General features: G+C 39.2%; 2 protein-coding genes across 4 annotated transcripts in view; both read left to right on the top strand.

Annotated features, from left to right (window-relative positions):
• Positions 1 to 17,652, top strand: part of LOC106069653 (uncharacterized) — a 59,795-nt gene extending 42,143 nt beyond the window's left edge. Inside the window, exons 14-17 of the mRNA XM_056031971.1 lie at positions 4,642 to 4,683; positions 13,689 to 13,733; positions 13,974 to 14,072; positions 17,393 to 17,652. Coding sequence (XP_055887946.1) covers positions 4,642 to 4,683; positions 13,689 to 13,733; positions 13,974 to 14,072; positions 17,393 to 17,518 — 312 coding nt within the window. The 3' untranslated portion in view covers positions 17,519 to 17,652. The remainder of the gene's footprint in view (positions 1 to 4,641; positions 4,684 to 13,688; positions 13,734 to 13,973; positions 14,073 to 17,392) is intronic.
• A 1,296-nt stretch (positions 17,653 to 18,948) lies between these two features.
• Positions 18,949 to 26,141, top strand: LOC106075131 (uncharacterized). 3 transcript variants are annotated; one of them, XM_013236051.2, is made up of 4 exons: positions 18,949 to 19,188; positions 20,545 to 20,614; positions 22,429 to 22,789; positions 23,523 to 26,141. In XM_013236051.2, exons 2-4 carry the CDS (start codon positions 20,609 to 20,611, stop codon positions 24,293 to 24,295), a joined length of 1,140 nt encoding a protein of 379 aa, XP_013091505.2. In that variant the 5' UTR covers positions 18,949 to 19,188; positions 20,545 to 20,608; the 3' UTR covers positions 24,296 to 26,141. The 3 variants fall into 3 exon arrangements, with proteins under 3 accessions (XP_013091505.2, XP_013091503.2, XP_055887965.1); XM_013236049.2 differs by lacking the exon at positions 18,949 to 19,188 and adding an exon at positions 19,446 to 19,561; XM_056031990.1 differs by lacking the exon at positions 18,949 to 19,188 and having other exon boundaries at positions 20,609 to 20,750.
• The last annotated feature ends 1,573 nt before the right edge of the window (positions 26,142 to 27,714 follow it).

Below are 27,714 nucleotides of genomic sequence, written 5' to 3' on the forward strand. Positions count from 1 at the left end.
TTAAATTCAAAACCCCATTTAGCTACGATCATAGAATTTGGTGACTCTAGTTTGCTTTAAAAAAATATTGAAGAGAGAAGTTCTCAACTCAAAACGCTCTGTAGGGGAATTTTAAACTCAAAACCACCTGAAGGGGTTTTAAATTTTAAAAAAAGCCATCTGGAGGAGGGGGATTTAAACTCAAAACCCCTCATTCGCTTAGCTATGCTCAAAGAATTTTAGTGTAATTTACTTTTTTTATATTGAAGAGGTATTTTTTAGCATCAAAACCACCTGAAGGGGGATTTAAACTCAAGACCCCCTTTGCCTACGCTCATAGCATTTTCAGTGCGTAATTTGCTTTTTTTTTAATATTGAAGAGGTATTTTTCAGCTTCAAACCCCGCTGGCAAGGGGTTTTAAACTCAAAACCCCTTTGGCTGGCTACGCTCATAGATTTTATAGTGTGTAATTTGCTTTTTTTTATATATATATATATTGAATAGGAACTTTTTAGCTTCAAACCCCAACTGGAAGGGGGGAGGGTTAAAATCAAAACCCCTTTGACTCATAGAATTTTGAATGTGTAATTTGCTTTTTTTATATTGAGAGGGTGTTTATCGTAATTTTTGGAGGGTTTTAAAGTCAAAATCTTCCTTAGCTGTTTTCTAGGAATTGGGGATTGCCGTTTGCATTTTTTTAGTTTTGTTGATAGAAGAGGGGGCTATAACTGCAAAACCTCTGGTAGGGGGTTTTAAACTCAAAACCCCCTGGTAGAGGGATTTTTATCTCAAAACCCCCTAGTAGGGTTTTTTTTAACTCAAAACCCCCTTGGCTGTGCTGTGGTAAGTGATGATTTAGTATTAAAATCTCACCTAAAACAAACAAAATGAAAGAAAAAAATCAGTCAATGAATTCCGTCCCCAACCCCAACCCTGGCTACGCCCATGTATACAGGTCAAATGTTTCTTAAAACTCCAACGATTTCGTCTCTATTTCTTTGATTGCTAGATCTAAATTTGAAATTCAATATCAATGTTATTTAATGAGATTTTAAACTTTATCTGTATAAGTAAGATTTTATATAATAAGTTAATATAATTTAAAAGATAAGAAAAAAAAGAGTACCATTTTTTTCTAAAGCTTTTAATTCAAGGCAAAAATACAAGTACACATATTTATTTAGACATCTTTTTTTTATTTTATCGTGCATTAACGTTTATGTAAGAAACATATTTCTCATTACTGATTTTATTATAGATAAATATTACTATAATGTTAAAAGAATAAGATCGAATCGTAGACATACAGTCGGAAGATTATATCTATATAGGTCAAGTTCAACCCCGCTCCCCCCCCCCCAAAAAAAAAAAAAGTTATGAATAGTTTAATTAATTTTCTTTAGTTTAGTTTAACTATATTTTGAAATTCATGATAAACTTTTAGTTTAACTACTTTATTTTAATTGAAAACTAGTTTTAGTTTAACTTTAAAAAATTAGTTTAGTTCCCATGCAATGTCTGAAGCCTCCTCCCACCTGGTGTCCACTGTTCTGAGGTCCTCCATGAAGGTGTGTCGCCAGGTAATACGAGGACGTCCCTGTTTGCGCTTTCCTCGTTTTGGCTTCCGTGTTATCGCAACTCTTGGTGTGCATAATTCATTTTGACGTAGAACATGTCCCGCAAACCTCATGCGACGCTCAGTCACAACCTCACTAAGTCTTCGACTCCCAGTTCGGCGTAGGATTTCCTTGTTTGAGATCCGGTCTGTGTAACTGACTCAGCCATCTCTGTTGAGCCACATTTAGTCTTTTCTCAATTTTGACAGATGACTTCCACGTCTCACATGCATATGTAGCAGTTGGAAGGTGTATTTTTGTCTCGAATCCAATGGCTTGGCTAGTCCAAATAGGCTGCAGCCTTTGGAAAATGCTCCCTGCCTTTCCTATTCGGCACGCTACATCATGGTAAGCATCTCCATCATTTGTTATGATGCTGCCAAGGTACGTGAACTTGTCCAGCTCTTCAAGCTTTGACTCGCCAAGTCTGACGGGGACACCCTTTGCCTTATATCCCATTCGCATAATTTTAGTCTTATCCAAGTTTATGCGGAGGCCAATTTTGGGTGCCTCTCTGTTTAGGCCCTCCGTCATTTCTTGTATGCATTTATTTGTAGCCCGAGTAGTGCAACATCATCAGCAAAGTCCAAGTCCGTCAATCGGAGTTGTTCATGCCATGGAATACCAAAGGCAGTCTGGTTCATTGCTCTCCTCATTATGTAGTCGATGGCTAGGAGGAAAAGGAAGGGAGATAAGATGCACCCCTGTCTCGATTGTAAAAAACTCTGTTGTTCCCTCTTCTGTTTTAATGCAGCAACTAGACTGACTGTAAAGGTGTCGTAGGATCTGGACGAATTTTTCTGGGATACCGTATTCTCTAACTATTTTCCATAGTGATTCTCGGTGGACACTATCAAACGCTTTTTGAAGTCCACGAAACTGATCGTTAGCCGTTGTTGGTACTCAAGACTTTGTTCTATATTTCGTAAAACGAAAATCTGCTCTGTACATGATCTGCCTCTTCGGAAACCTGCTTGTTCTTCTCTGAGCCTTTCATCTACAGACTGTTTAAGCCGTCTCAACAAAACAGTGCTGAAAACTGGGACAGAGAGGAGAGTAATGCCCCTCCAGTTGTTGCAGTCTGCCAAGTTGCCCTTTTTTGGAAGCTTTACAATCACTCCCTTTTGCCAGTCTCTGGGACTTTTGAAGTTCGCCAACAGAGATTTAAGAAATCAGTCATTCTGTTAACTATGCACTGTCCCCCATATTTTAGCATTTCTGCTCTTATCATGTCTAGTCCTGGTGCTTTGTTATTCTTTAGCACTGCAATAGCCATGGTAACCTCCTCAGCAGTTATTGGGTCTGTCTTGACCTTGAGATCATTGTATGAAGAGGGGTCCTTGAATATGTAAGTTAGGTCTGGCGACAGTTGGTTAAGGGTCTCTTTAAAGTGCTCTACCCATCTTGCATCCTGTTCTTCTTTCGTTAACAAAGTTTTGCCTTCCTTGTCTTTTATTGCTGCCCCATGTCCACTCTTTGCTCCAGTGAGATCTCGGACAATACGATGGAGGGTTTTTGTGTCATTTCTGCTTGCAGCTGCTTGTGCCTCTTGTCCCTTCTGCTCAATCCAGTCCCGTTTATCTTGCCGACAGCTTCTCTTTACTTTCAGATCTGCTTCCCTATAGGCTTCTTCCGCTAGGCTGCGATCCTGTGTTTCATTTTCTGATCTCGTCTACGTTTGGCCTCTTTCCTCTCATCTATCAATTTCCATGTTCTGTCTTGTATCCACCGTTCCTTGTATGAACCTCGCCTCTTTCCGATAACTTCTTCCGCGCACCCAATAGTGGTATCTTTGAAGTTGGCCCACTCTTCTTCAAGGGTCAATATATCTGCAAGAGCCTCAAAGCGGTTCGTTAGTTTCAATTGGAACTGTGCTGCAGTATTGCCGTCTTTAAGCTTCTCTACATTAAATGGGCGGGGTCGTATGGCTCGTTTTGGTTGGCGTTTCAATCGGAGCTTACATTTGCCACTGACAAGGTAGTGGTCTGAGCCGATATCAGCTCCTCTGCGGGTCCGCACGTCTAACAGAGATGACCTCCATCGTTTGGAGATGCAAATGTAATCTATCTCGTTGAAGATTTCTCCATTTGGTGATCGCCATGTTCTTGTGTGTATTTGTTTGTGCTTAAAATATGTGTTTCCAATTGAAAGGATGTTGGATGCGCAGAGAGAAATCAAGCGCTCGCCATTATCACTGATGTTTTCTGCAGAGCCATATGGTCCCATTACATATTCAAAGCCAGTTCGGTTGGGATTGATTTTGGCGTTAAAGTCTCCCATCAGTAGAATTAGGTCGTGAGTAGGTGTTTCATCAAGAGTGGTTTGTAGTTGATTATAGAAATGATCTTTGATGGTATCTTCTGCATCCTCTGTAGGGGCATAAGCTTGGATGGTAGTTACTTTAATTTGCTTTGTTTGGAGTCGAGCTGTAATGATGCGGTCACTGACCGCCTTCCAAGCAATTAGCGCTGAAGCTGTTATTTTAGACATGATGATTCCTACACCACCAATGTGTTCCTTGTCATGGCCTGAATATATTATTGTCTTGCCATCATTGATTATTTTTCCACTTGATGTCCACCGCATCTCGCAGATCCCAAGGATGTCCAGCCGGTAAGAGTCAAACTGTCTTAAAAGTTGGGCTAGTTTACCACATTGATTCAGGGCTCTTACATTCCACGTGCCTATAAGAGTCGGTTTCCTTGCGTTGAAAGGCTTGCCATGTATCGGGTATTGGACTTCCAGTTGGCTTTGATCCAACACCGTCATCAGGGTTTGGCCGCCCTCGCCGCATGTATAGTTTTCATTATGTGTCGAGTTTGCCGTTTCTGTAGCAATAGTGGTTTTACAGGTTGGGGTCGCTAGCCCCACGCCAAACCCTCCTCTTTTCTCACCCGCCATATGCCGGTCCCAAGCCCCGCATTGTATTATAAAATTATATTGTTACAATAGTATAATCGGATTTATTCTTTGTTTTAAATAATGTTTAAAGTGATATAATAGAAATACAATTTGTATTAAAAGTTCGATCTTGTATACTTATAGGAGGACACTGAGGATGAATCAGGACTGTTGAATTCACCAAAGGTAAGCTTGTCTGAGGTGGGGGGTGGATTACTTTGGAACGAACATTTTCAAAACACAATTTTTTTATGTCGTTTACAACAAGGTCATTGGTGAAGACTATATTGAGGTATATTTTAAACCAGCAACATATCTTCTGCTCAAATGTAAGACAGGTGTCAACCCTTGTGTTAATCCTATTTTACTGCATTCAAATATGCTCAACATCCTTTAGTGTACGAAGTTAAAATATATATTAGTAGCATCACTGCCTGCGTATAGTATTCAAACTTTCTCTGCTTAGTATAGTATTACATGCATCTCTGCTTAGTATAGTATTACATTCATCTCTGCTTAGTATAGTATTACATGCATCTCTGCTTAGTATAGTATTACATTCATCTCTGCTTAGTATAGTATTACATTCATCTCTGCTTAGTATAGTATTACATGCATCTCTGCTTAGTATAGTATTACATGCATCTCTGCTTAGTATAGTATTACATGCATCTCTGCTTAGTATAGTATTACATGCATCTCTGCTTAGTATAGTATTACATGCATCTCTGCTTGTGTATAGTATTATATGCATCTCTGCCTGTGTATAGTATTATATGCATCTCTGCCTGTGTATAGTATTATATGCATCTCTGCCTGTGTATAGTATTATATGCATCTCTGCTTGTGTATAGTATTATATGCATCTCTGCCTGTGTGTGACAAGTCAAAAACTCGCTGTCAGAGTCACTCTAAATTCTCACAGCATTAATTATTATTTTTCATTATTTATTTATTTTATTTTAATTATTTCTCCATCCTACCCATAAATTATTCACCCGCCACACCTTTTCCTCTCTACCAGGCTAGACTTAGTTGACCACATTGGAGATAGCTAAGGCGCGTCCTTTCATTTATCTGCCCTTGATCGGGGAAAGATAATCACACTATCTCTTTTGTCTTACCGCCGGATGTCTGAAGGACGATCGCGGTTGACACCACCTTGGTTTGAATGCAAGCTAATCCTTCTCCCCCCCCCCTTCTCTCACGTCTCTCTTTGATCTAAGAGATTACCCTGGTCAACACACCGCCTGATATCCCATGTGCCACTCCCATCTCAAGTCTACTTCACCCACGTGTAAGATAATGCTAAGCCTTGGACATTTCCGGTGTCCGCCCACACTTTTCAGGCATATATATATAGTAAACCAACTCAAATCACCCTCTCTTTCGCATTCGAGCTGAGCTATCGAGTCTGGACTATATCATTTATTTTCCCTCCTAGAGGAATACCTGGTGGTAAGCCGAACTTAATCACAAGTTCCATCTTAATTACTCTGTGTATATTTCCATTGGAGTTTATCATGTGTATTTTGCTTAGTTCATTTATATTTAATTAGTGCATTGTGTATTTCTCACTGGCGTAAGTAGAAAACATGAACATGGCTAATGTATATTTATGTATTGCGTTAATCTATTAATGCTACGTGGCTCAATTGATCATTGATGCAACCATGTATATATTTGTACACCTTATTTTATTTCCTTTATCTCGGTTGATCGCCTTGATAATTTTACTAGCGCACTGATACTGCGTCTAGAAAAGAGATACGAGTTATCTCCCCTGTATTGAATTATCTCCGCTTTACTCATTTTACTCTTATAAGAGTTACCCCGCTTGAAGGGACATTCAAGCACGCTCCATTGTTCTCGACCCACGGTCATATGCAAACAAAGCGTCTCGGTCACTGACCACCGCCCAACTCACCCCCCCCCCTTTTCTTTCTCTATCCACCTGTGTTGTTTATTTGAGATTATTATTTCCCCTTCTATGTACATTCTTATATTATTATTTCCCCTTTTATATACATTTCTATATTGCTACTATCTGCCATCTATTTTCCAAATCCCATTTGTCATCATCTCCCCTTTATGCTCTAAAGCAATTTTACCAATCTGACGAATGCACCTCAGTCGAGGGCATCGATAAGATGTATGAGAGACATGTCCTAACTTGTCTTTATTTATCCGCAGCCTCCCTTAGGTGTCTGCCTATTTATCGGATTACTTACCTGCCCATTTGCCTACTGGCCTATCTATGTGCTTAGTGCTAATCAGCGCTGCACTCGCCTAGTTGCTATCAAGAATCACCTATTGCTTAGTCATTGGATCAACGATCTATTTACCGGCAGTTGTGCTTAGTGCTATTCAGCGCTGCATTTGCCTACTGAGATCTACTCAACTCTACTACTTGGCGCTATCGGCATTGCCCGCCTATTCGACAGCCCACCTGTCAAGCTATTAGGTGCGACGTCCCTATAGACCAGATCTGTGTGAGACGTCATAGCTACGCCAACCCTCTGCAACTCACTGGACATATCCTGTCAACTACGCTGCCCACGGCAGATCAGCTCTGCCCGCAGTAACCTTGTGCCCACGGTATCCGGCCACCCGCCATACTGTGCCCACTACAGATACTAGAACTTGGGACTGAGACTCCACAAGAACTATATCGCCGGCGTCCCTCTATCCGCTAGAGCGCCATCTCCAGCTGCAGAACCTCAAGCCAGGACACAGCCAGCTGCGACATCAACAGGACAACCAGCTAAGTCAGAGGACAAAGTGACATACTCTCTTATTATGTGCAAGAGTGATGATTAAACATAGAATATACTAGAGATAGATGCAAACCCTCCCCCTTTTTATTATTATATGTATGTTTATGTAAATAAATATCCTTTATTTTAACTTTTGTATCTATCTTTCATTGCTTTGTCTCGTTGCGTGCCTGCTCCCGATTCATATGCTGATAAGTGGGGGTGTGATAGCATTTAAAAATAATCATCCCCTAGACATAAAACGTGCCAAACACACGTCACATTTCCCCACCTGTCACATTTTGGCGAGCCCGTCCGTGGATTTAACCCATTAGTACAGCAGGCACGAACAGGCGGCAATAACTAAAATTCCATATCAATATTTTTTCCTTAAAATATTTATAAGTATCATCACTTCGCATTAACAAGAGTGTCACTTCTGTCATATTTTATATTTTATATTTATTGCATTTTATTTGTAATATCTCATTGCAGGAATTTGTGATTAACATAGGCAGACACCACATTCCTCTCGCACTCTTTCCTATAACCGGCGACTCACTTTCGCTAACCCACTTTCTTTAATTCTAGCTCAATCCTATTATCCAATCTATAGCCCCTCCACCATCCTAGTACCTCTCATCTCCCACCCCTCATCATTATGGCCAGCGGCACACGCTCCGAAGTGGACAGGGAACAGAAGATAGATGAATTGAAATACATCGCGGCCTTCCTATATGATGATGATGCAAAGCGGAGAGAATATGTGAGGGAACGACTTGAGGCCTTTGATAGAGACGAAGAGGAAGAAAGGAGATTAGCAAGGGAGCATGAGTTAGCAATGAATGCTCTTAAACAGGAAATCCTAGAAATCAGACAGAGCTATAGGCCGCAGAGTTTGGAGCTGAGCATCACACCGGTTAGACAAGACCAGGAACCAGAAGAGAGTAAAACCACAACTCATGTCCAAATCGAGTACACTGCCCAAACGGACACAGAAGTTGCTGCTAAGGATGAAGTTTTCATACCTGATACCCCTCCTCTCGACGATTCCACTTTGTCTACCCAGCCCAACCCTCCTGCTCAGTCTAATAGTCCTGCAAATTGCGATGCCCCAATCCAGCTCATGCCCCCAACGGATTCCCAACCTAAAAAGGCACCAATCCAACAACCAGTCACGCACAAAATTTGCAGCCAACCAGCACGTAAGCCTCGTCATAACCTGAACAACCAAGCCCACCGTGACTGTAACAACAGCACGCGTGGCAACAAACTTAACCGTGCCTACCGTGACTGCAACAACAGCATGCGTAGCCACAAACCCAACCGCCATAAGCAGCAGGCCTCACAGACTATTTCAGTAATGACCGCGGTCCCCAAACCCTCTGTATCTAATCAGCAAACACGTACTGATAGAACAGCGGGCGACCCATACGTCATATCAACACTGACTGTGGCCCCTGAACACACTGCCCTTGGCCCTACGAAAACGGAAGTCCTACCGGCACTTCCTCACCCTGTCTCATCTTCCCCCGGGATAGAGACCATTCTGGTTAACGGGCAGTACGTCCGGTCCCTATTTGACACAGGCTGTGCGGTAAATTCAGTTATCTGCAAAGCACTGGTTCATCCGGCTGATCTCACAGATAGAACTGTGACGATTCAGTCCCTTGACCGTGAGATTCCTCCAAAGGTTCTTCCTATTGCTAGGGTCCACGTAGAATGCAAGTACGTACATGGCACCATTGACGCAGCCGTCATGGACTCGCCAGTGTATGACTTCATTCTAGGCTCAAAATATGTTCCTCTTGGAGAAGTCAACAAACCTTACTTTTCTCTGCCCGTCGGTAGATCGACGAAACAGAAACGTGGTAGCAACCAGCAGGTTAGAAGCCCTGGTCGCCACACTGACACGCCTAGTCCCGACTCATCAGCGAAGCTCAAACCACTCCGCCCTGGCATTGACTCTGCTAGGAAGTCACGAGTTAAGTCGTTTACCCGCGCTCGTGAGGGTCTACTTGACCCAGGCTACTCAGCCAAAATCATGCAACATTCCTCTAACATTGACAGTGTCAGAATGCCCCGAGGTAAGATGAACCCTTGCTCTCGTGGACTCACTCCTCTTCATGGCTCCTCAGCCACCATTCTGAATCAACCTCTCCCTGGCATTGATAGTGTCAGAAAGTCACGAGGTAAGCCGAACTCTCGCGCTCGTGAAAACTCTTCTCACCATGGCTCCTCAGCCACCGTTCAATATCAACCCTCCCCTGGCATTAACCGTGTCAGGAAGCCACGATGTAAGCCAGATTGTCGCACTCGTGGGGACGTTCTCAGGCAGAACTCCACATTCTTTATCAGGCCACTCTTCCCTGGCATTGATCGTGTCAGACGATACCGAGGTAAGCTGACTACTTACTCTCGTGAAGAAGCGCCTCACAGCGGCTTCGGAGGTAAGCCCCAACAAGCGCACGTGCCTTGGGCACCCCGCCTAAGCCCCAATCACGCTCCCCAATCCGCCCCAGGAAGGAATTATTACTCACCCAATCACCCAATCTACTCTCCCAAGCAACCCCATATGTTTCACCCAGGTGACTACATACTCCGGGACGGGAAGTAGACCACGGACAGACTTGGACAGACCCTCCTCCTGGCATGGCTATCCCTTTATTTCCAGATTTTTTTTTTTAATGCTGTGATAACAACTGATCTTAAAGTTAGAGTGACATCAGTCTGCTCGCACTTTATGGATCTTTCTGCGATAGATCCATCTTGGCGGCGGCGTATGTGACAAGTCAAAAACTCGCTGTCAGAGTCACTCTAAATTCTCACAGCATTAATTATTATTTTTCATTATTTATTTATTTTATTTTAATTATTTCTCCATCCTACCCATAAATTATTCACCCGCCACACCTTTTCCTCTCTACCAGGCTAGACTTAGTTGACCACATTGGAGATAGCTAAGGCGCGTCCTTTCATTTATCTGCCCTTGATCGGGGAAAGATAATCACACTATCTCTTTTGTCTTACCGCCGGATGTCTGAAGGACGATCGCGGTTGACACCACCTTGGTTTGAATGCAAGCTAATCCTTCTCCCCCCCCCCCTTCTCTCACGTCTCTCTTTGATCTAAGAGATTACCCTGGTTAACACACCGCCTGATATCCCATGTGCCACTCCCATCTCAAGTCTACTTCACCCACGTGTAAGATAATGCTAAGCCTTGGACATTTCCGGTGTCCGCCCACACTTTTCAGGCATATATATATAGTAAACCAACTCAAATCACCCTCTCTTTCGCATTCGAGCTGAGCTATCGAGTCTGGACTATATCATTTATTTTCCCTCCTAGAGGAATACCTGGTGGTAAGCCGAACTTAATCACAAGTTCCATCTTAATTACTCTGTGTATATTTCCATTGGAGTTTATCATGTGTATTTTGCTTAGTTCATTTATATTTAATTAGTGCATTGTGTATTTCTCACTGGCGTAAGTAGAAAACATGAACATGGCTAATGTATATTTATGTATTGCGTTAATCTATTAATGCTACGTGGCTCAATTGATCATTGATGCAACCATGTATATATTTGTACACCTTATTTTATTTCCTTTATCTCGGTTGATCGCCTTGATAATTTTACTAGCGCACTGATACTGCGTCTAGAAAAGAGATACGAGTTATCTCCCCTGTATTGAATTATCTCCGCTTTACTCATTTTACTCTTATAAGAGTTACCCCGCTTGAAGGGACATTCAAGCACGCTCCATTGTTCTCGACCCACGGTCATATGCAAACAAAGCGTCTCGGTCACTGACCACCGCCCAACTCACCCCCCCCCCTTTTCTTTCTCTATCCACCTGTGTTGTTTATTTGAGATTATTATTTCCCCTTCTATGTACATTCTTATATTATTATTTCCCCTTTTATATACATTTCTATATTGCTACTATCTGCCATCTATTTTCCAAATCCCATTTGTCATCATCTCCCCTTTATGCTCTAAAGCAATTTTACCAATCTGACGAATGCACCTCAGTCGAGGGCATCGATAAGATGTATGAGAGACATGTCCTAACTTGTCTTTATTTATCCGCAGCCTCCCTTAGGTGTCTGCCTATTTATCGGATTACTTACCTGCCCATTTGCCTACTGGCCTATCTATGTGCTTAGTGCTAATCAGCGCTGCACTCGCCTAGTTGCTATCAAGAATCACCTATTGCTTAGTCATTGGATCAACGATCTATTTACCGGCAGTTGTGCTTAGTGCTATTCAGCGCTGCATTTGCCTACTGAGATCTACTCAACTCTACTACTTGGCGCTATCGGCATTGCCCGCCTATTCGACAGCCCACCTGTCAAGCTATTAGGTGCGACGTCCCTATAGACCAGATCTGTGTGAGACGTCATAGCTACGCCAACCCTCTGCAACTCACTGGACATATCCTGTCAACTACGCTGCCCACGGCAGATCAGCTCTGCCCGCAGTAACCTTGTGCCCACGGTATCCGGCCACCCGCCATACTGTGCCCACTACAGATACTAGAACTTGGGACTGAGACTCCACAAGAACTATATCGCCGGCGTCCCTCTATCCGCTAGAGCGCCATCTCCAGCTGCAGAACCTCAAGCCAGGACACAGCCAGCTGCGACATCAACAGGACAACCAGCTAAGTCAGAGGACAAAGTGACATACTCTCTTATTATGTGCAAGAGTGATGATTAAACATAGAATATACTAGAGATAGATGCAAACCCTCCCCCTTTTTATTATTATATGTATGTTTATGTAAATAAATATCCTTTATTTTAACTTTTGTATCTATCTTTCATTGCTTTGTCTCGTTGCGTGCCTGCTCCCGATTCATATGCTGATAAGTGGGGGTGTGATAGCATTTAAAAATAATCATCCCCTAGACATAAAACGTGCCAAACACACGTCACATTTCCCACCTGTCACACTGTGTATAGTATTATATGCATCTCTGCCTGTGTATAGTATTATATGCATCTCTGCCTGTGTATAGTATTACATGCATCTCTGCCTGTGTATAGTATTACATGTATCTCTGCTTGTGTATAGTATTATATGCATCTCTGCCTGTGTATAGTATTACATGCATCTCTGCCTGTGTATAGTATTATATGCATCTCTGCTTAGTATAGTATTATATGCATCTCTGCCTGTGTATAGTATTATATGCATCTCTGCCTGTGTATAGTATTATATGCATCTCTGCCTGTGTATAGTATTATATGCATCTCTGCCTGTGTATAGTATTACATGCATCTCTGCCTGTGTATAGTATTATATGCATCTCTGCCTGTGTATAGTATTATATGCATCTCTGCCTGTGTATAGTATTATATGCATATCTGCTTAGTATAGTATTATATGCATCTCTGCCTGTGTATAGTATTACATATATCTCTACTTGTGTATAGTATTACATATATCTCTGCCTGTGTATAGTATTACATGCATCTCTGCTTGTGTATAGTATTACATATATCTCTGCCTGTGTATAGTATTACATATATCTCTACCTGTGTATAGTATTACATGCATCTCTGCCTGTGTATAGTATTACATGCATCTCTGCCTGTGTATAGTATTACATGCATCTCTGCCTGTGTATAGTATTACATGCATCTCTGCTTGTGTATAGTATTACCAGCATCTCTGCTTGTGTATAGTATTATATGCATCTCTGCTTGTGTATAGTATTACATGCATCTCTGCTTGTGTATAGTATTACATGCATCTCTGCCTGTGTATAGTATTACATGCATCTCTGCCTGTGTATAGTATTACATGCATCTCTGCCTGTGTATAGTATTACATGTATCTCTTCTTAGTATAGTATTACATGCATCTCTGCCTGTGTATAGTATTACATGTATCTCTGCCTGTGTATAGTATTACATGCATCTCTGCTTGTGTATAGTATTACATGCATCTCTGCATGTATATAGTATTACACATATCTCTGCCTGTGTATAGTATTACATGCATCTCTGCTTGTGTATAGTATTACATGCATCTCTGCTTGTGTATAGTATTACATGCATCTCTACCTGTGTAAAGTATTACATGCATCTCTGCCTGTGTATAGTATTACATATATCTCTGCCTGTGTATAGTATTACATGCATCTCTGCCTGTATATAGTATTACATATATCTCTGCTTGTGTATAGTATTACATGCATCTCTGCTTGTGTATAGTATTACATGCATCTCTGCCTGTATATAGTATTACATATATCTCTGCCAGTGTATAGTATTACATATATCTCTGCCTGTGTAAAGTCTAGGTATAAATATGCATCAACATTAGATTTCTTTAAAACAATAATTCGCTTTAACTTCTTTTAATGAACTTATACTTAACAACTTTTTGTTTTGTAATTACTATCACCTGGGACTGTCAGCGTATGTCAGGACAAGTGTCATTCAATAACGAGATAACAAACCAGGTAATAGAAATCTCGGTGACTTCGTTATTATATGGTAACATTTTCTAGATTGTATTGGTTGAATCGAGAGATTTTATTAATTGAAACAAAAAACTGCATCTATAATAATATATTTTTTTAAGAAGAATTTGATAGATATGTTAAATAAATGTATAATGTACTTGTGATTTTTTTCCCAAAGCTTTTGATGCTTTAGTGTTACTTGATTTAAGCCTTTTTTTTCTAAAACAAAATGTATAGGGAAGAAGAAAGAAAAGTGTGGATTTCAATCTCAACAAGTCGGCCAGCAATAATAGCGAGACAAAACTTGTTTCATTTCTAGAGTCTCTGAACACTGACGTAAGTTCACTCATTAGTACATGAAACATAAGAACAAATCAGCATTCTTTTCTTCCTCTCTCTCTCTCTCTCTATATATATATATATATTTCTCTCTCTTTCATTCTCTCATCATACATATATAGTCCTTAGAGGAGCCCTCAGGAATTTTTGCCGTGGGTTGCAAGTTACCACTATATGGCTCAAAGTCGTGGCTTTAACTTTCTTATTACGAAGAATAATAAAGAAAAGTACTGGTGCCCCTAATCAATCCCTCAGTGATATGAAGTGCTCTGTAAATATTTGTGTGGTGGGTTTGGCACAGAAGACAACTAAATTCTAAATGACGAAGGCAACTCGTAGGACGATTCCAAACTTTATTATACACTAAAGACCTGCCAAAGGCAAACATAAAACATAATTACAAATAAACATAAACTAAACATAATTAATAGGCCTAAATACTAGATCTAACGAAAAACAAAAAGAAAATCTTATATCATCTCTTTTACAAACACAAAAGAGATATGGAACACCAAAAACATTATTAAAAAAAATGACAACATAGTTCTCTAAAAATAAATCAACTAGTTCTACATAACACTAACATACATTGTTTGAAGAGTTTCGCTCTTTCCTTTCCTTACAAAAACTATAATTAAATATAACAAATCTATACACTCACAAATATACTGTTTCTTAAAAGCCAGTATCTAAACACTTGTTGTAAAAATACATTTACAAGATGGACAGTTCACATTCTATATAGAATACTACAGGTACGCATTTCAATAAATGAATTCATCTACATGCTGGCTTCTAAAAATAAGAATAGTCCAACATGAACCAAAACCGCGGTAGTGATATTCTATATAAACTACTACCGGTAACTAAATTTACAAGCTAATATGAATAAGTAAAATGTGATTACCTGCAGCCATACGTGAACACATGGTGTAGAACCAAGCACAAAAGGGAGTGGAGACGACTTAGGTCCAGTAACATAAGGACATTACAGCGACCAGAGATGCCTGTCGAATGGACAGTGCCCACGTTGGTCTGCCTTGTCATGCGCGGACACAAGGTGCCATCTAGGGTGAAGGGTCACGTGGATATCGGAGTGGCCGGTATTTTCTGACAAGATATCCACTCCACTACATTTGTTTCATGAAAAAAACAAAAATTAAAAGTGTGAACAAATTATTCACTGAACGAACACGTTGTTAAGTTGCTCCGTGCGGCCCGTGCCTCCCTGTCACCTCCCGTCTACCTCTTCTCCCATTCCCTGTGTAGATAATCATACAAAAACTGCAAACGTTGACTGTGGCTGACAAAACTGTCTATGCATTGCTTCTCGTCTCGATGGACAAGCTGGCGATGAACGCTTATCGCGCACTGTACTGATATTGTTCACGTTGCAGCTCTTGCACCGTTTTAGGATGAAGACAAAACAGATTGAACTGAGCATTAATTTTATTCGCTAAGTGAGACGGTAATAGTGAGACTAACCAATCAAGATACGTAATGTAATGCCGTCAACCAAACATCTGGTTTTTGCTCGGTGTGTCTGTCGACTGCAAATTTTCGGCAGCACCAACTCAATACCAAGTTTTTCTGTCAGCAGTCTCGCCTTATTCAAGATGCCATCCCTGAAGTGTTCCTCAGCATGGTCAAGTTGGTTTTTATGTCAATGAGACTACTGATGTTTTGTAGAGTGGCCACTAGGTTACGTTGAATAAACTGCGACATCGGGTAAACTTGTTCAAGAACCGACGAATAATGAACGTTAATGAAAAGACAAATCAGAAACACAGGAGGAGCAGACACTGATTACTTATGTACAGTTTGTCTTTGTTTGTCTTTATAGCACCAAACTGCTGGTAGACAATTAAACCCGCTGTAGGCGTATTCTATTTTAACTTATAAAACATCAAATAGCTTGAATAACTTCTTTGTGAACAGAACTAAATAGAACTTTGATGACACTAAAGACTAAGTTTACTTGAGATGAAATGCAATAAACGTATATTTTAAACAAATCTAACTCAGTATAATTATGAAACCACGTCCTATCACTCTGGTATCCTGGAGTCGTCTCCTCTTTTACATTTACATTACGCGAGATCCTATTGTAATTTCATCATCTCCACTGCATAGCCACCAACCAATCGCTAGCTTTTTCTCACCGTCACTTTAGGAACACACACACACACACACATACCATAACAGTCTGGTTTTACTTGCAGCCGTTATTTTAAGATCTGCTAAACACTCACACATCGTCTCAAAGTTGTGAGTTAAAGCGCGAATGGATTTGTACTTCTCATCTTACTCAAAATAGGGAAATTTAGCAGCGGCGCTCCCGCTTGGGACAGTTACGAAAGAAATATATAGTCTTCTTGATGACACCAACAGCATTATGTATATCTGAAACGTTATTCCGGTCATTGATAACAAGGTCTAGTATGTGAAACGCGCAACGGACAAAGGCTGCTTTAGGATATTTTTCAGGAATCCTTTTCTGACACACAGTTCTGAGTGCTAGTCATCAGCCACCGCAGCCTTGGCTAGATTGTACATAATGCATTCGCTGACAATGACGTTAGACAGGCTGAACAATAGCAGCGAAACGAATGAAGTCTTCTCGAATACAATCGCCATCAACAAACCGAATGCCAAAAGACATTTGCTCAGTCTGAGATATCTGCAGTTTCATCAACAAAATACCCAGCAAATGGCGTTAATTCATGATGCTTCTTCTCGTATTTTTCTGTTTCTTGCTGCTGCCAAGTGCTGCGTTTATCCAAAATCACCATTTTAACTCAGACGATGGCTTCTGAAGAACTTTCTTATATCCTCTGTCAAAGTAAACAGGTGGACGTATTTAACAAGCTAGTCTACAACAACATCAACATATCCTTACAACTGTACTTAGTGGAAACACTACTTGTTACTAAGAAGTTAATGGATTTGATGGTGCTAAACATGGGCTAGAATTTGGCTACTCAGAATCCAGGGAATGCACCACTTGCACCCCCCCCCCGTGTGCGCCCATGATAGGCCTATTTATATTATCTCTCTGTATCTCTCTGTTGGCCTGTATGTAAGTGTGTCTGTGTGTGTATGTGTGTGTCTCTCTCTCTAACTATCGCCTTCTTGGAAAATAAGATAATCCACATATCTAATGTAAAATCTGTTTTATTGTTCCACGATCACGGTGAACAATGAAAGTGTTTTAAATTGAAAGTCTGAAGATGAAACGTGGAAACTTGCAACAACTTAATTCTAGACAAAAGTTCGCCTAATTTTGGTTGTTTGTTGTTTTTTTCCCCGCCAGAAAGGTGGCGTCATCAGAACAGACCACAGAGAACAATTTAATATCAAGCAGTACATTCAACTGCAGAGACAAAAGGATCAGACGACAAAGCTGGCAGAAACACGAATGCCGCATAGAATCAAAAAGTTAATGACTCCTAATCCTTTAAGAAGTTGTCTAGAACCTTCTCTGAAGCTCCACACAGCAAGAATCTCACACTTTGGTACCAGTTTGATACCAAAAGAACCAAAGAAGAAAATGACTCCTTTACTATAATTGCAATATTAAAAGATTCTCATTGGGACCAAGATGAAGCACAAAAAGACATTCATTATAAACCGAAAAAGAAAGAATGGGCCAATAGCCTTTTGAAAAATGGGAAGCGCTTTTTCTTCTGAATTTGCTAATGTACTGGTAAGTCTTTCATTATTAAGCCTATGTAAAGTTGTACACACTTTTACATACTTTGGTGTTAAGCAAGACATCTTTATGTTGTACATGCTTTTCTAAAAAAAAAAAACCCATTAAGTCCTTTCTGACATTTGTCCATCTGGGAGAAAAAGAGGCATGTGGGAAATATATACATCGAAAGCTCAACAAATCGCTATACTTTACTGTGGTTTTATACAAAACTTTACAAGTAAGTTTATTCTGTTGATTGTATTACGTTAGGATGTCCCCAAAACTAAAGTTATTCTACCGTAGCTGAAATGGACCACTACTAGGACTTCAAACATTTCCTACCAAATTAGCCATAGAAATGAACTAGCATTACCCACCAGCTTCGTTGACTTGTTTCCAGGCTCTATATATTTGTATTTTGCCATGCAGCCCTCCCATTCTTCTTACTATAACAATAGGATGATTTAAAGTTAAACACTTCCCCTATTTTTTTGGCTAATTCTAGTACGTTAAATTTGACCAACCGTAAATTCGAGTAACATCTCTCTCTCCACCTGCCCGCTTTAAATCGCCCTCACACTCACTTCTGGTCTGTGAACTTCCCCACCCTTTTTTTTCGCCCACCCCCTTCTCAGAACACTTGAATTTTATATCTGTTACATTAATTGCACTGCCCGCTTTATAGCTACCCCTCCCAAATGCATATTCGTTCTCTATTTCCTTGTATGTGTGTCTCTTTCTCCTTTTCTCTATTTTCGCTCTCTGGAACTTCCATTTGGTGTTCTTTTAACCTGCGCATCGTAATTTCTCCGACATAGACTTTTGACTTGATTTGGAAACACCCGCTCCATTATGCGCCTCCGACACATACACGCACTCATATGACTTTTCTTCGGATTCTCAATTCAATCTATATTATATTACGACCTTGACCTCCCAGTATTACAAAGTAGGTACCATTGCTTGCTCTCTCTCTCTCTCTCTCTCTCTCTGTCTCTCTCTCTCTCTCCCTCTCTCTCTCTCTCTCTCTCTTGCTCTCTCGAAAAACAAAAAAAAGATTCTAGATCTATCTTATTAATACTATTAGGGTTGGTTTTTTTTTTTTTTATTTAGACCGCGTCTAAAAGGAAGTGGAAATGACGTAGGCCTAAGGCATATTCAAAAATAAGTAAACTTAGGGAGAAAGAAAAAAAATATTTAAAAATACGAAGTTCGTGATATTTTTAAAAATTATTTATATGTAGACTGTGGCCTTTTGGAGAAATATCGAAAATAAAATACAAAGGTTTGATAGAGCTTGCAGTTTTTCGCGAATTGCGGCGGTCAGGTTGCGTATCTGTATCATATATTAAAACGAGTTCTTAGTGCGAAATCTTATGCGGATACGTACGACAGTGTAAGAAATCTTGTGATCAATGAGTATGTCATTGGTATTTCGTAAATATATAATAGATCTACTTTCATTATTTATGTAACATTGTAATTATTGTATTATAGATCTACTTTCATCATATATGTAACATTGTCAAAAACTACCCAAGAAATAGAACAAAGAATGCAGGCATCTTCGAGGCGCCGCTCTGCTTATTTTTAAAGTGTGACCATGGTGTGACTTTTGACAAATATTTCATATTTTCTTTTTTGCACATCATAATGTGCATTCAATTTTCGTGATAAGTGTATTTAGAGCTGTTCAAAGAACAGGGAAACCGGAAATACATAATTAAAACCCAGAATGGTAGAAAATAAATGTAGATCAGCATAATACTTGAAGGTTGCGGTATTCGAAAAAGTATGCTTTTCTTAATTATTCATATATATATATATATATATCAGTGTGTGTGTGTGTGTATCATGCACACTGTCAAAACATGTTGTTGGGTTTATATCATCTGTATCATAGTTCCATCCGCTACAACATTAGCTGTTCAAGTCATTTAAGATAGGCCGATCGATCTACATATATTGATATATTATAGACTACAACCAATAACGAAATTCTGCTAGATCAAGTAAAAAAAAGAGATAAGTACCCCTTTCAGATCTTGTGATCTATAGGGTAGATGATGTTAAGGTCATCTGTTTATTTGGCCAACGGTTAACGAGCAGGTTGTTATGTGGCCAGCACAACGACCAACCGCTTAACTTTCCCCAACTAAAATCAGGTACCCATTAGAGTTGCGTAGACTCAGACTCAGGGGCTGTCAGGGTCAACCAAATAAAGACTGCCTTGCATACTATTCTTTTTTTTACTGAAACTCTTGCAGTCAGACTTGGTTTCATTTACTTTTTGTGTCTAAAGGCATATATCAAGAGTGTTAATTTAATATTTGATATATCTTATCTTATAAATCTTGTCGTTTCAATTACAGATGTTCCTTCAAAAGAGAAGATAATTTCGTCCTCTATGTATCCATGTGTTCATCTAGTCGTGCTTGTTATCTAGAAATGTTTCGGCATCTTTTCATTTCTCATTGTCAACTCGTTGAAAGAGAACAAAATGAATTTTTTTAAATATGCAAATACTAATTATTGAAACTATGATTCGCTGCTTTAAAAAACTATTTGATTATTTGAAAATTAAAAATGGATTTGATATAAATACATAGAGGCGTGTATTGTTCAAATGATGCAATCTTGGTCTTGTTTCTCTCTTCATCATGTATCTATATTTTTATGTAGAAAAAAATATTTTTCTAGATTAGATTCCTACTTTGCCTGAAAAAAGCTAGTCTTTCTATAGAATGCTTTGATTTTGAACTTTGCTTCTTTCAGTCACTGGGTTGTGGTCGAAACTTAAAGCCGTATGTAAAATCTTCAAGAAACAACAACCGCCGTCATGCTGGTAAGAGCAAACGATGTTTGAGTGTTCTGATTTTAAGCATTAACATCTGGGACATCATGCACTTGGACTTTGTCAATAAAATGTTTACATTTATCAAGACTTTTAGAAATATTGTGTTGATAGGTCTAAACCATCGGTAACTATTATATTATTATATTATTATTATCTTTTGATAATGTATAAAAGTTAAACTCTTACCAACGTTGAACTTATCTTATATAATACAGACGTTACTTCAAAAAAAGAAGATGATTACATCCTACGCGTCATGCATTTAGTCATGCATATTAACTAATGACTTGCATTCTGTGGTTTAGGCAACTATTTAACATCTTGTTCTCTAGTAACTAGAGCATAGCTACTCGGAAATTGGCAAGTAAAAAGATAACATAAGACGTTCCTGGAGTGTAGAACTGGTGAAACAATAATAAGGTTACGCATACAAAATCGATTTTTTTTTCTCTTTAAAAATAAAATTAAACATTTTTTTTTAATGTAGTATTTGAACGTATATAACTTAGCAATACAATTGTAAAATAAATGTTTTCACAAAAAATCTAAAACCTTTAGCATAAATGTGTTAAAAATGTGTTATCTCCCTTATTAAATAGCCTCTAGTGTTTGTTACTATTAATAGTGAAACGTTGTAAAAATGATGTACTGTTGTGAAAAACTGTTTACATTGTTGATTTTAAAAATTAAAATTTTCACTTTAAGAAAAGAAAAAAGTAGCCGTTGCATCAGAACTTTAAATGGTTTAAAATATCATGATGTCGGATTTTCAATATTTTTTCTAGTTTACGAGATCTAAACGGGACGGGCGGACAGACAAACCACACAAAACTAATAGCGTCTACTAGTCGACCAGCGGCGTAGCATACGCCGCTATTTTGCTGGGCCCGGCCTTAGGCCACTGCAACCTGCGACCGCAGATATTGAACGTGATCTATTAGGAAATAGAATTTTTATGATATACTGTATGACTTCGTTACACGCAAGGCTCGTAAAGTAATTCTGTACGTAGTAAAGGATAAATGGTAGCCTACCCCGTCAAAATAGCGCGGACAAAATAGCGCCGACAAAATAGCGCGAACAAAATAGCGCAGACAAAATAGCGCAGAAAAAAAAATATTTTATTTATTTTAAAAGAAATATCGTAAAATATAATTAGAGCCAATATTTTTTTTGGTTTTAATGTTATCATAATTTTTCAGTCTTTTTGCAGGAAACACTTAAGATATCGTAAAACATAAATAAGCAAAAATCATAAAAGGTTAAATGAATAATTTCAAAATATAGCATTTATTTACATTATAAAACTGTACTTCGAAAACACGCAAAGATACTTGTCAAATTTACACAGACATCAGACATCTTTTTTAATTCTTCTATGTAACTGTAATTACGCAGACACGTATTGATTTATTTATGTACTTTGATATGTGTTGATTATGTCTAACTTTATATCTACTATATATATATATTGTAACATGAGGTGCAGTCGCTGAGCGGTAAAGCGCTTGGCTTCCGAACCGGGGTTCCCGGGTTTCGAATCCTGGTGAAGACTGAGGTTTTAAATTCCGGGATCTTTGGGCGCCTCTAAATCCACCTAGCTCTAATGGGTACCTTACATTAGTTGGTCATTGTGCTGGCCACATGACACCCTCATTAACCGTAGGCCACAGAAGCAGATGACCTTTACATCATCTGCGTATAGACCACAAGATCTGAAAGGGGAACTTTACATTTTATACATATATATTGTAGCTTTACTTCTGCTAAAATGTAACTACTAATAAGCACTCATTATTCAGAGCCTCAGGCTGCCACATTTTCACACGAAACGTAGATGCGAAGATGCCAGAGACAACGTGGTGGCTGTTATGACAGATGACGAGTGCGCCATGGAAAGACTGCGGGCCCTCAACAGTCTGCCCGTGGACAAGTACACTTCGGTCTCTGTCATACTAGATGAGTGTAGACAAATCAAAATGGACAAAAATGACCCTGTGCTGAAGTTGGGTTCCTTCACCAAAAAGTTGCAGCTCCAACCTTTGTGCTCCAATATTCCTCCTTTAGCGACCAAGTCAGTTAAGTCGGCCCAAAGTCTCAACACAAGAATGCCTCCTCTTTCATACGAAGAAGAAACGCTTCGGCAATGCATTGTTCCTCGTCGTAAGTACCAGGTAGTACATCGGGGCACTCTGGGCTCACTGTTCTACACATGTCATCCAGGTAGTACATCGGGGCACTCTGGGCTCACTGTTCTACAGATGTCATTGTCACTAACAAGGAATGACAGTTACATTTTCATACACTATTCGCGTATTAATATTAACTTGAAGAAATAATTTTCTTAGGTTCAACTGTTGGTATCAAGGCCCCGAGGGGTTCCTATTATACCTGCTGCTGGCTGTACTCTTGAGCTTGGCCCCTGTAAAGTATCTGTGCTATTTATTTTTACACCAATAGTGAATTGGGAGGAAGGCTGCTATTAATTCTTTATAATTAGAATCTTACAATTGGTATACAATTTTAGACAAAAGAATTTTTAAACTGATTGTCATTCTTTTCTGACTATGGATTATGTGCTGATATATTATTGATATAGTTGTTTTATGCTAATATATAACGAGAAAGTTGTTTTGTGCTGATAAATAATTGAGAAAGATATCTTTAAAAAAAATAATCAGTCATAAAATAAATTTAAAATCATACTATAGTTTTAACACTAAACGTATGCTTTAAAAGTTTAAGGCAACACAGTCTGTTAGTAAGAACCTAAAAGAGCATGTTACCGCCATAGGGTTCTGACTCGTAAAAGAAACATAAATATGTGAATTAAATAATATTTCCTTCAAAATAGTTATTCCTCTGTCAGCACTACCAATGTTGCTTTGTATTTCAGAACAGCAGCCATCTCGCCCACACAACGGAACAGTTTACCCAGTCGAGTTCGCCAGCATGCCTCCATACACAAGTCCTGGCTATTCTGTCCCGGGCGTGAAGCAGTCAATAGGTGTAGTCAGGCACCCCAAAGTTCCGGCGGCTCCGTCAATGGGTGTGGTTGGTGAAGAAAGGATGAAAGTGCCAACTTGGGTGTCTCCTCTGTACAAACCATATGGTGTAGGTGGTCCTTACGGACCCAACGGGCCCTTCTATAGAATACCCAGCCAATCGTGTCACAAGATCATCGAGCCAACATTCTGGAGGCATCCAATTACATATATAAGGAATGCCATTCATGGAAGGCCAAAGTGTAAATTACACCCGAAAAAGGTCATGCCGAAAATGTCAGCTTTACCCAACGTCAAAAAACTGTTTATGGCAAAAGAAAGTTTTATGAAATTCAAAAAGGGCAAAAAAAAAGAGGACAAGCCAGTGGAGGAAAAGAAGGGAATCACGGATGAATTGGCAGCCACGGCGCCTGCAGATGACAAGGGTGAGGCTGGTGGTGCTGAAAAGAAAGCGGAAGCTGGTGATAATGAGACGAAAGACTCTCAGAACTCTGCTAAGGAAAAAACAGACCATGAGCACAAGGAAGAACCTAGAGTGGAGCCTAAAGTAGAGCCTAAGGTAGAACCTAAAGTAGAGCCTATAGTAGAAACTAAAGAAGACACTAAAGAAGAAACTAAAGAAGGAACTGAAGACTTAAATAATACTATCATATCTATTGGCTAAAAGTCCATCAGACATCAACATACATTGTTAAATAGTCATTTATTTTGGTGTGTGTGTGTTTTATTCAGCAGAAGTGGCAAGTTTCGACTGTTACCGCTTCCAACATGTTCCCCAATGACGAAAAAAAAAAACATGTTTAGTTGCTTAATGAGCAGCTTTTAAAACTGGGACTTTTAGTTTCTTCTTGTATGCTCCTTTCTTTCAGAGTGATCATTTTAGGCTGGGACTAGTCTATCTATCGGCTCAATTTCCTTTAAACATCTTTTAGTCAAACTGGATATAGGCCTACTTTCCAATTGCCTACTTTAGTGAACTCAACCATTTGTCCGTTCTTTGCAGTGTTGCTTCTAGCGTGTAAAAGGAATAAGGATTAGATTCATAGGCTCTGCATTCAAAACGAAATGAAGGCCAAAACAGGTATACTTAAAAAAAAATCTCACATTATCATAAAGACTTTCTCGAGTGGGAGTGAAAATTTAAAAAAAAAAAGGGGAGGGGGGGTAATCACCTCTGGATTTGTCTCTATGTACCTCAACCCTTTCTTGATTGAATGTTAGATTGAGATAAAGCTGTGAGCTCCCGACTATAAATATATTTTCGTTAGTTGAACATCTCTGTGGCATTTTACGTCTCAAGAGATGATCTGTTCCCTTTGCAATTTCTCGTGTGACTAAAGAGGCCAATCCTTGATACACAGCTGCGGTCACAGTGGGCATCTGTAATCACCAAGCGCTGTTACATTTTCACCCTTCTTTCTACTAGTGTTGTGCATGGCATCTGCAATCCGGGACCCTTCCTTTATGCTTGATTAATAGATCATGTGAAAAACAAAGTGACCAAAAGAATAGCACACAATGACACACAATCAACATTTAATTCAATATTTGGAACACATATTACATGCTTATGGTTAGGAAACTCAATATGTATCCCAAATATTGAGTTTCCTAACAAAAACATGTAATTGTTTTTCTTCCACCTAATCCAGACCAATTTGACTCAAAAGAACTTATCGAGGCGACAGATAAACCAAAATGACAGTCCCACGTCAAAGAACTCTGCTTCGGTTAACCAGGCGTAAAGAGGGGGGGGGGGCGGGAGACGACTGTGAAGGATATATTTTAAATCGCTTATCCCATTCACTATTTGTTTACGCTTCGAGTACCAAGGAAGTCATTCTATAACCTCGGTGACTTGGACAGTTACAAATAAACCATCATCAAACTCTACTCATAAAGATCTATTGAGCATTGTGTTTTACAAGTAATTAGGCCTACCCCACTCACCCAGATCGTGAAGTAGACAGAAGACCATTCTATAGTATAGTGGCCAACCCAAAGTGAGACATTGTCAAACAGCAAGGCAGGCGTTTTGATGCGTGTCCAAAGTAAATGTAATTTAGTTGGGGGAAAAACTTGGATGAGGCTACGTAGACTTTACATCATTATCAGGGGAGAGGTGGGGTCTTTCTAACGAAAGTTGCTTTACAACCATAGCCATAGCAAGATTGACCATTGCCCAGTTCGTATTGTAGAAAATCACATTGACATATATTGGTCTGAAAAAAAATGGAAGCAGTAGATCAAAAAATGTTTAGTGTGTCAGGTTTACGTTGTTAGAACTTCAGAATCGTCGAATCCCAGCCCACTGGCTTGACTGTTTCTTTCATTGGTAATCATGACTTTTTGTATTTGTTTACACCATAGCAATGATCAACTTCTTTCTCCCCTTGTATATACTAACTTTATAGAGATTTTGTTCAATGATGTACAGTTTTCATAAAAATCTACAAAAATGTGAATATTATATAAACACACATTTCTTGATAAAATAACATTTGTATTCAGCTCTTGTGTTTTGTTTTTTAAGTTTTGTTTTTATGTTCCCATACAGTAAGACACAGTTTGTTTTATTTAATTAGTCTAGAGTCAGTCTAGACAGAAGAACAGATAGTGGCAAAACAAGAGGAGGAGGACTGGCCATTTATGTAAATAAACAGAATTGCTGTGTCAACAATATTTCAATCAAAACTTAAGTGTGTACGACCGATATTGAACTACTATGTATCAATCTCAGGCCATATTACTTGCCGAGAGAGTTTACACACATCTAAGTCATACTTGTGTATATATCACCCACAGCCAACACATGAGACAGCATCAAAACATATTCTAGACATTGTACATGACGTTGTGACATAAAGTTCTGATGCTGTCCGACTCATTTTGGGAGATTTCATTCATCTTTCGTTAGCTCAACACTTGCCAACAAATAGCCAAAATGTTAATTGTCCTACAAGGCACGATAAAACGTTTGTAAACAGTAATATAAATCAGTCTCAAGAACTGTTTAATAAACAAGAAGTGACTAAAGTATTTAAACAAGTAAACACCGCCAAAGCATCGGGACCCGACAAATTAAGTGGCAAACTTGTAAAGCTCTGTGCGGAACAACTGGCTTATGTCTTTTGTGCTATATTCAACAAGTTCTGGCAAACGTACAAAATACCTTCCATTTGGAAGACATCTGAAATAATTCCAGTACCCAAAAAGAAAATCATTGCTTCCAACAACGACATACGTCTCGTAGCACTTACATCAATTCCAATGAAGTGCCTGGAGAAATTGATTTTAAAACATCTACTGAAAGAAGTCGAAACACGTCTTGACCCGCTCCAGTTCGCTTACAAACCGTCAAGAAGTACAGAAGATGCAATACTATTTATGCTGAATTGTCTATAGGCCTACCATCATCTTGATACTAAGAGACACTACGCCAGAGTATTATTCGTAGATTTTTCATCTGCATTCAGCACCATCCAACCACATCGCATGATCAAAAACATACAAGCTTGGATTCTAAACTTTCTTATCAAACGCCCACAATATGTAAAAGTGAACGGGCATGTGTCAGGCACGAGAGAACGTAGCACTGGAGTGCCGCAGGGGTGCGTTCTGTCACCAGTATTGTATACCTTATACACAAATGACATTCAGAGCCTATCAGCTGACACTCCTATCATAAAATTTGCTGACGAAACAGCAATCATTGGGCTTATTGCAGGTGACGAAAAGCTGTACCATTCAACAATTAAAACTTTTTACCAATGGTGTATAGATAACTTTCTAATTTTAAATGTTCATAAAACTAAAGAAATGATTATTGACTTTAGGAAACATAGGCCATATTGCATAAATTCAGATAAACAATCAAACCATAGAACAAGTACACGAATATAAATATCTAGGAACAACCATCAACAACAAACGGAAATAGAGTGAACACTGTCAAAACCTCTACACACAAAATTCACCAGCGACTCTTCTATCTCAGAAAGCTAAGAAAATTTAACATCGACAAAACAATTATTTAACTTTTTTATACAGCAACCATCACCAGTCTAATTAACTTTGCCATCA

This window comes from Biomphalaria glabrata, chromosome 1 (assembly GCF_947242115.1).
Source record: "Biomphalaria glabrata chromosome 1, xgBioGlab47.1, whole genome shotgun sequence".
Classification (NCBI taxonomy): Eukaryota; Metazoa; Mollusca; class Gastropoda; family Planorbidae; genus Biomphalaria; species Biomphalaria glabrata.

Excerpts from the sequence above, each read along its gene's own strand:
- LOC106075131 (XM_013236051.2), top strand. Across the intron at positions 22,790-23,522 it reads GCAATGCATTGTTCCTCGTC|AACAGCAGCCATCTCGCCCA; the intron begins GTAAGTACCAGG and ends TTTGTATTTCAG.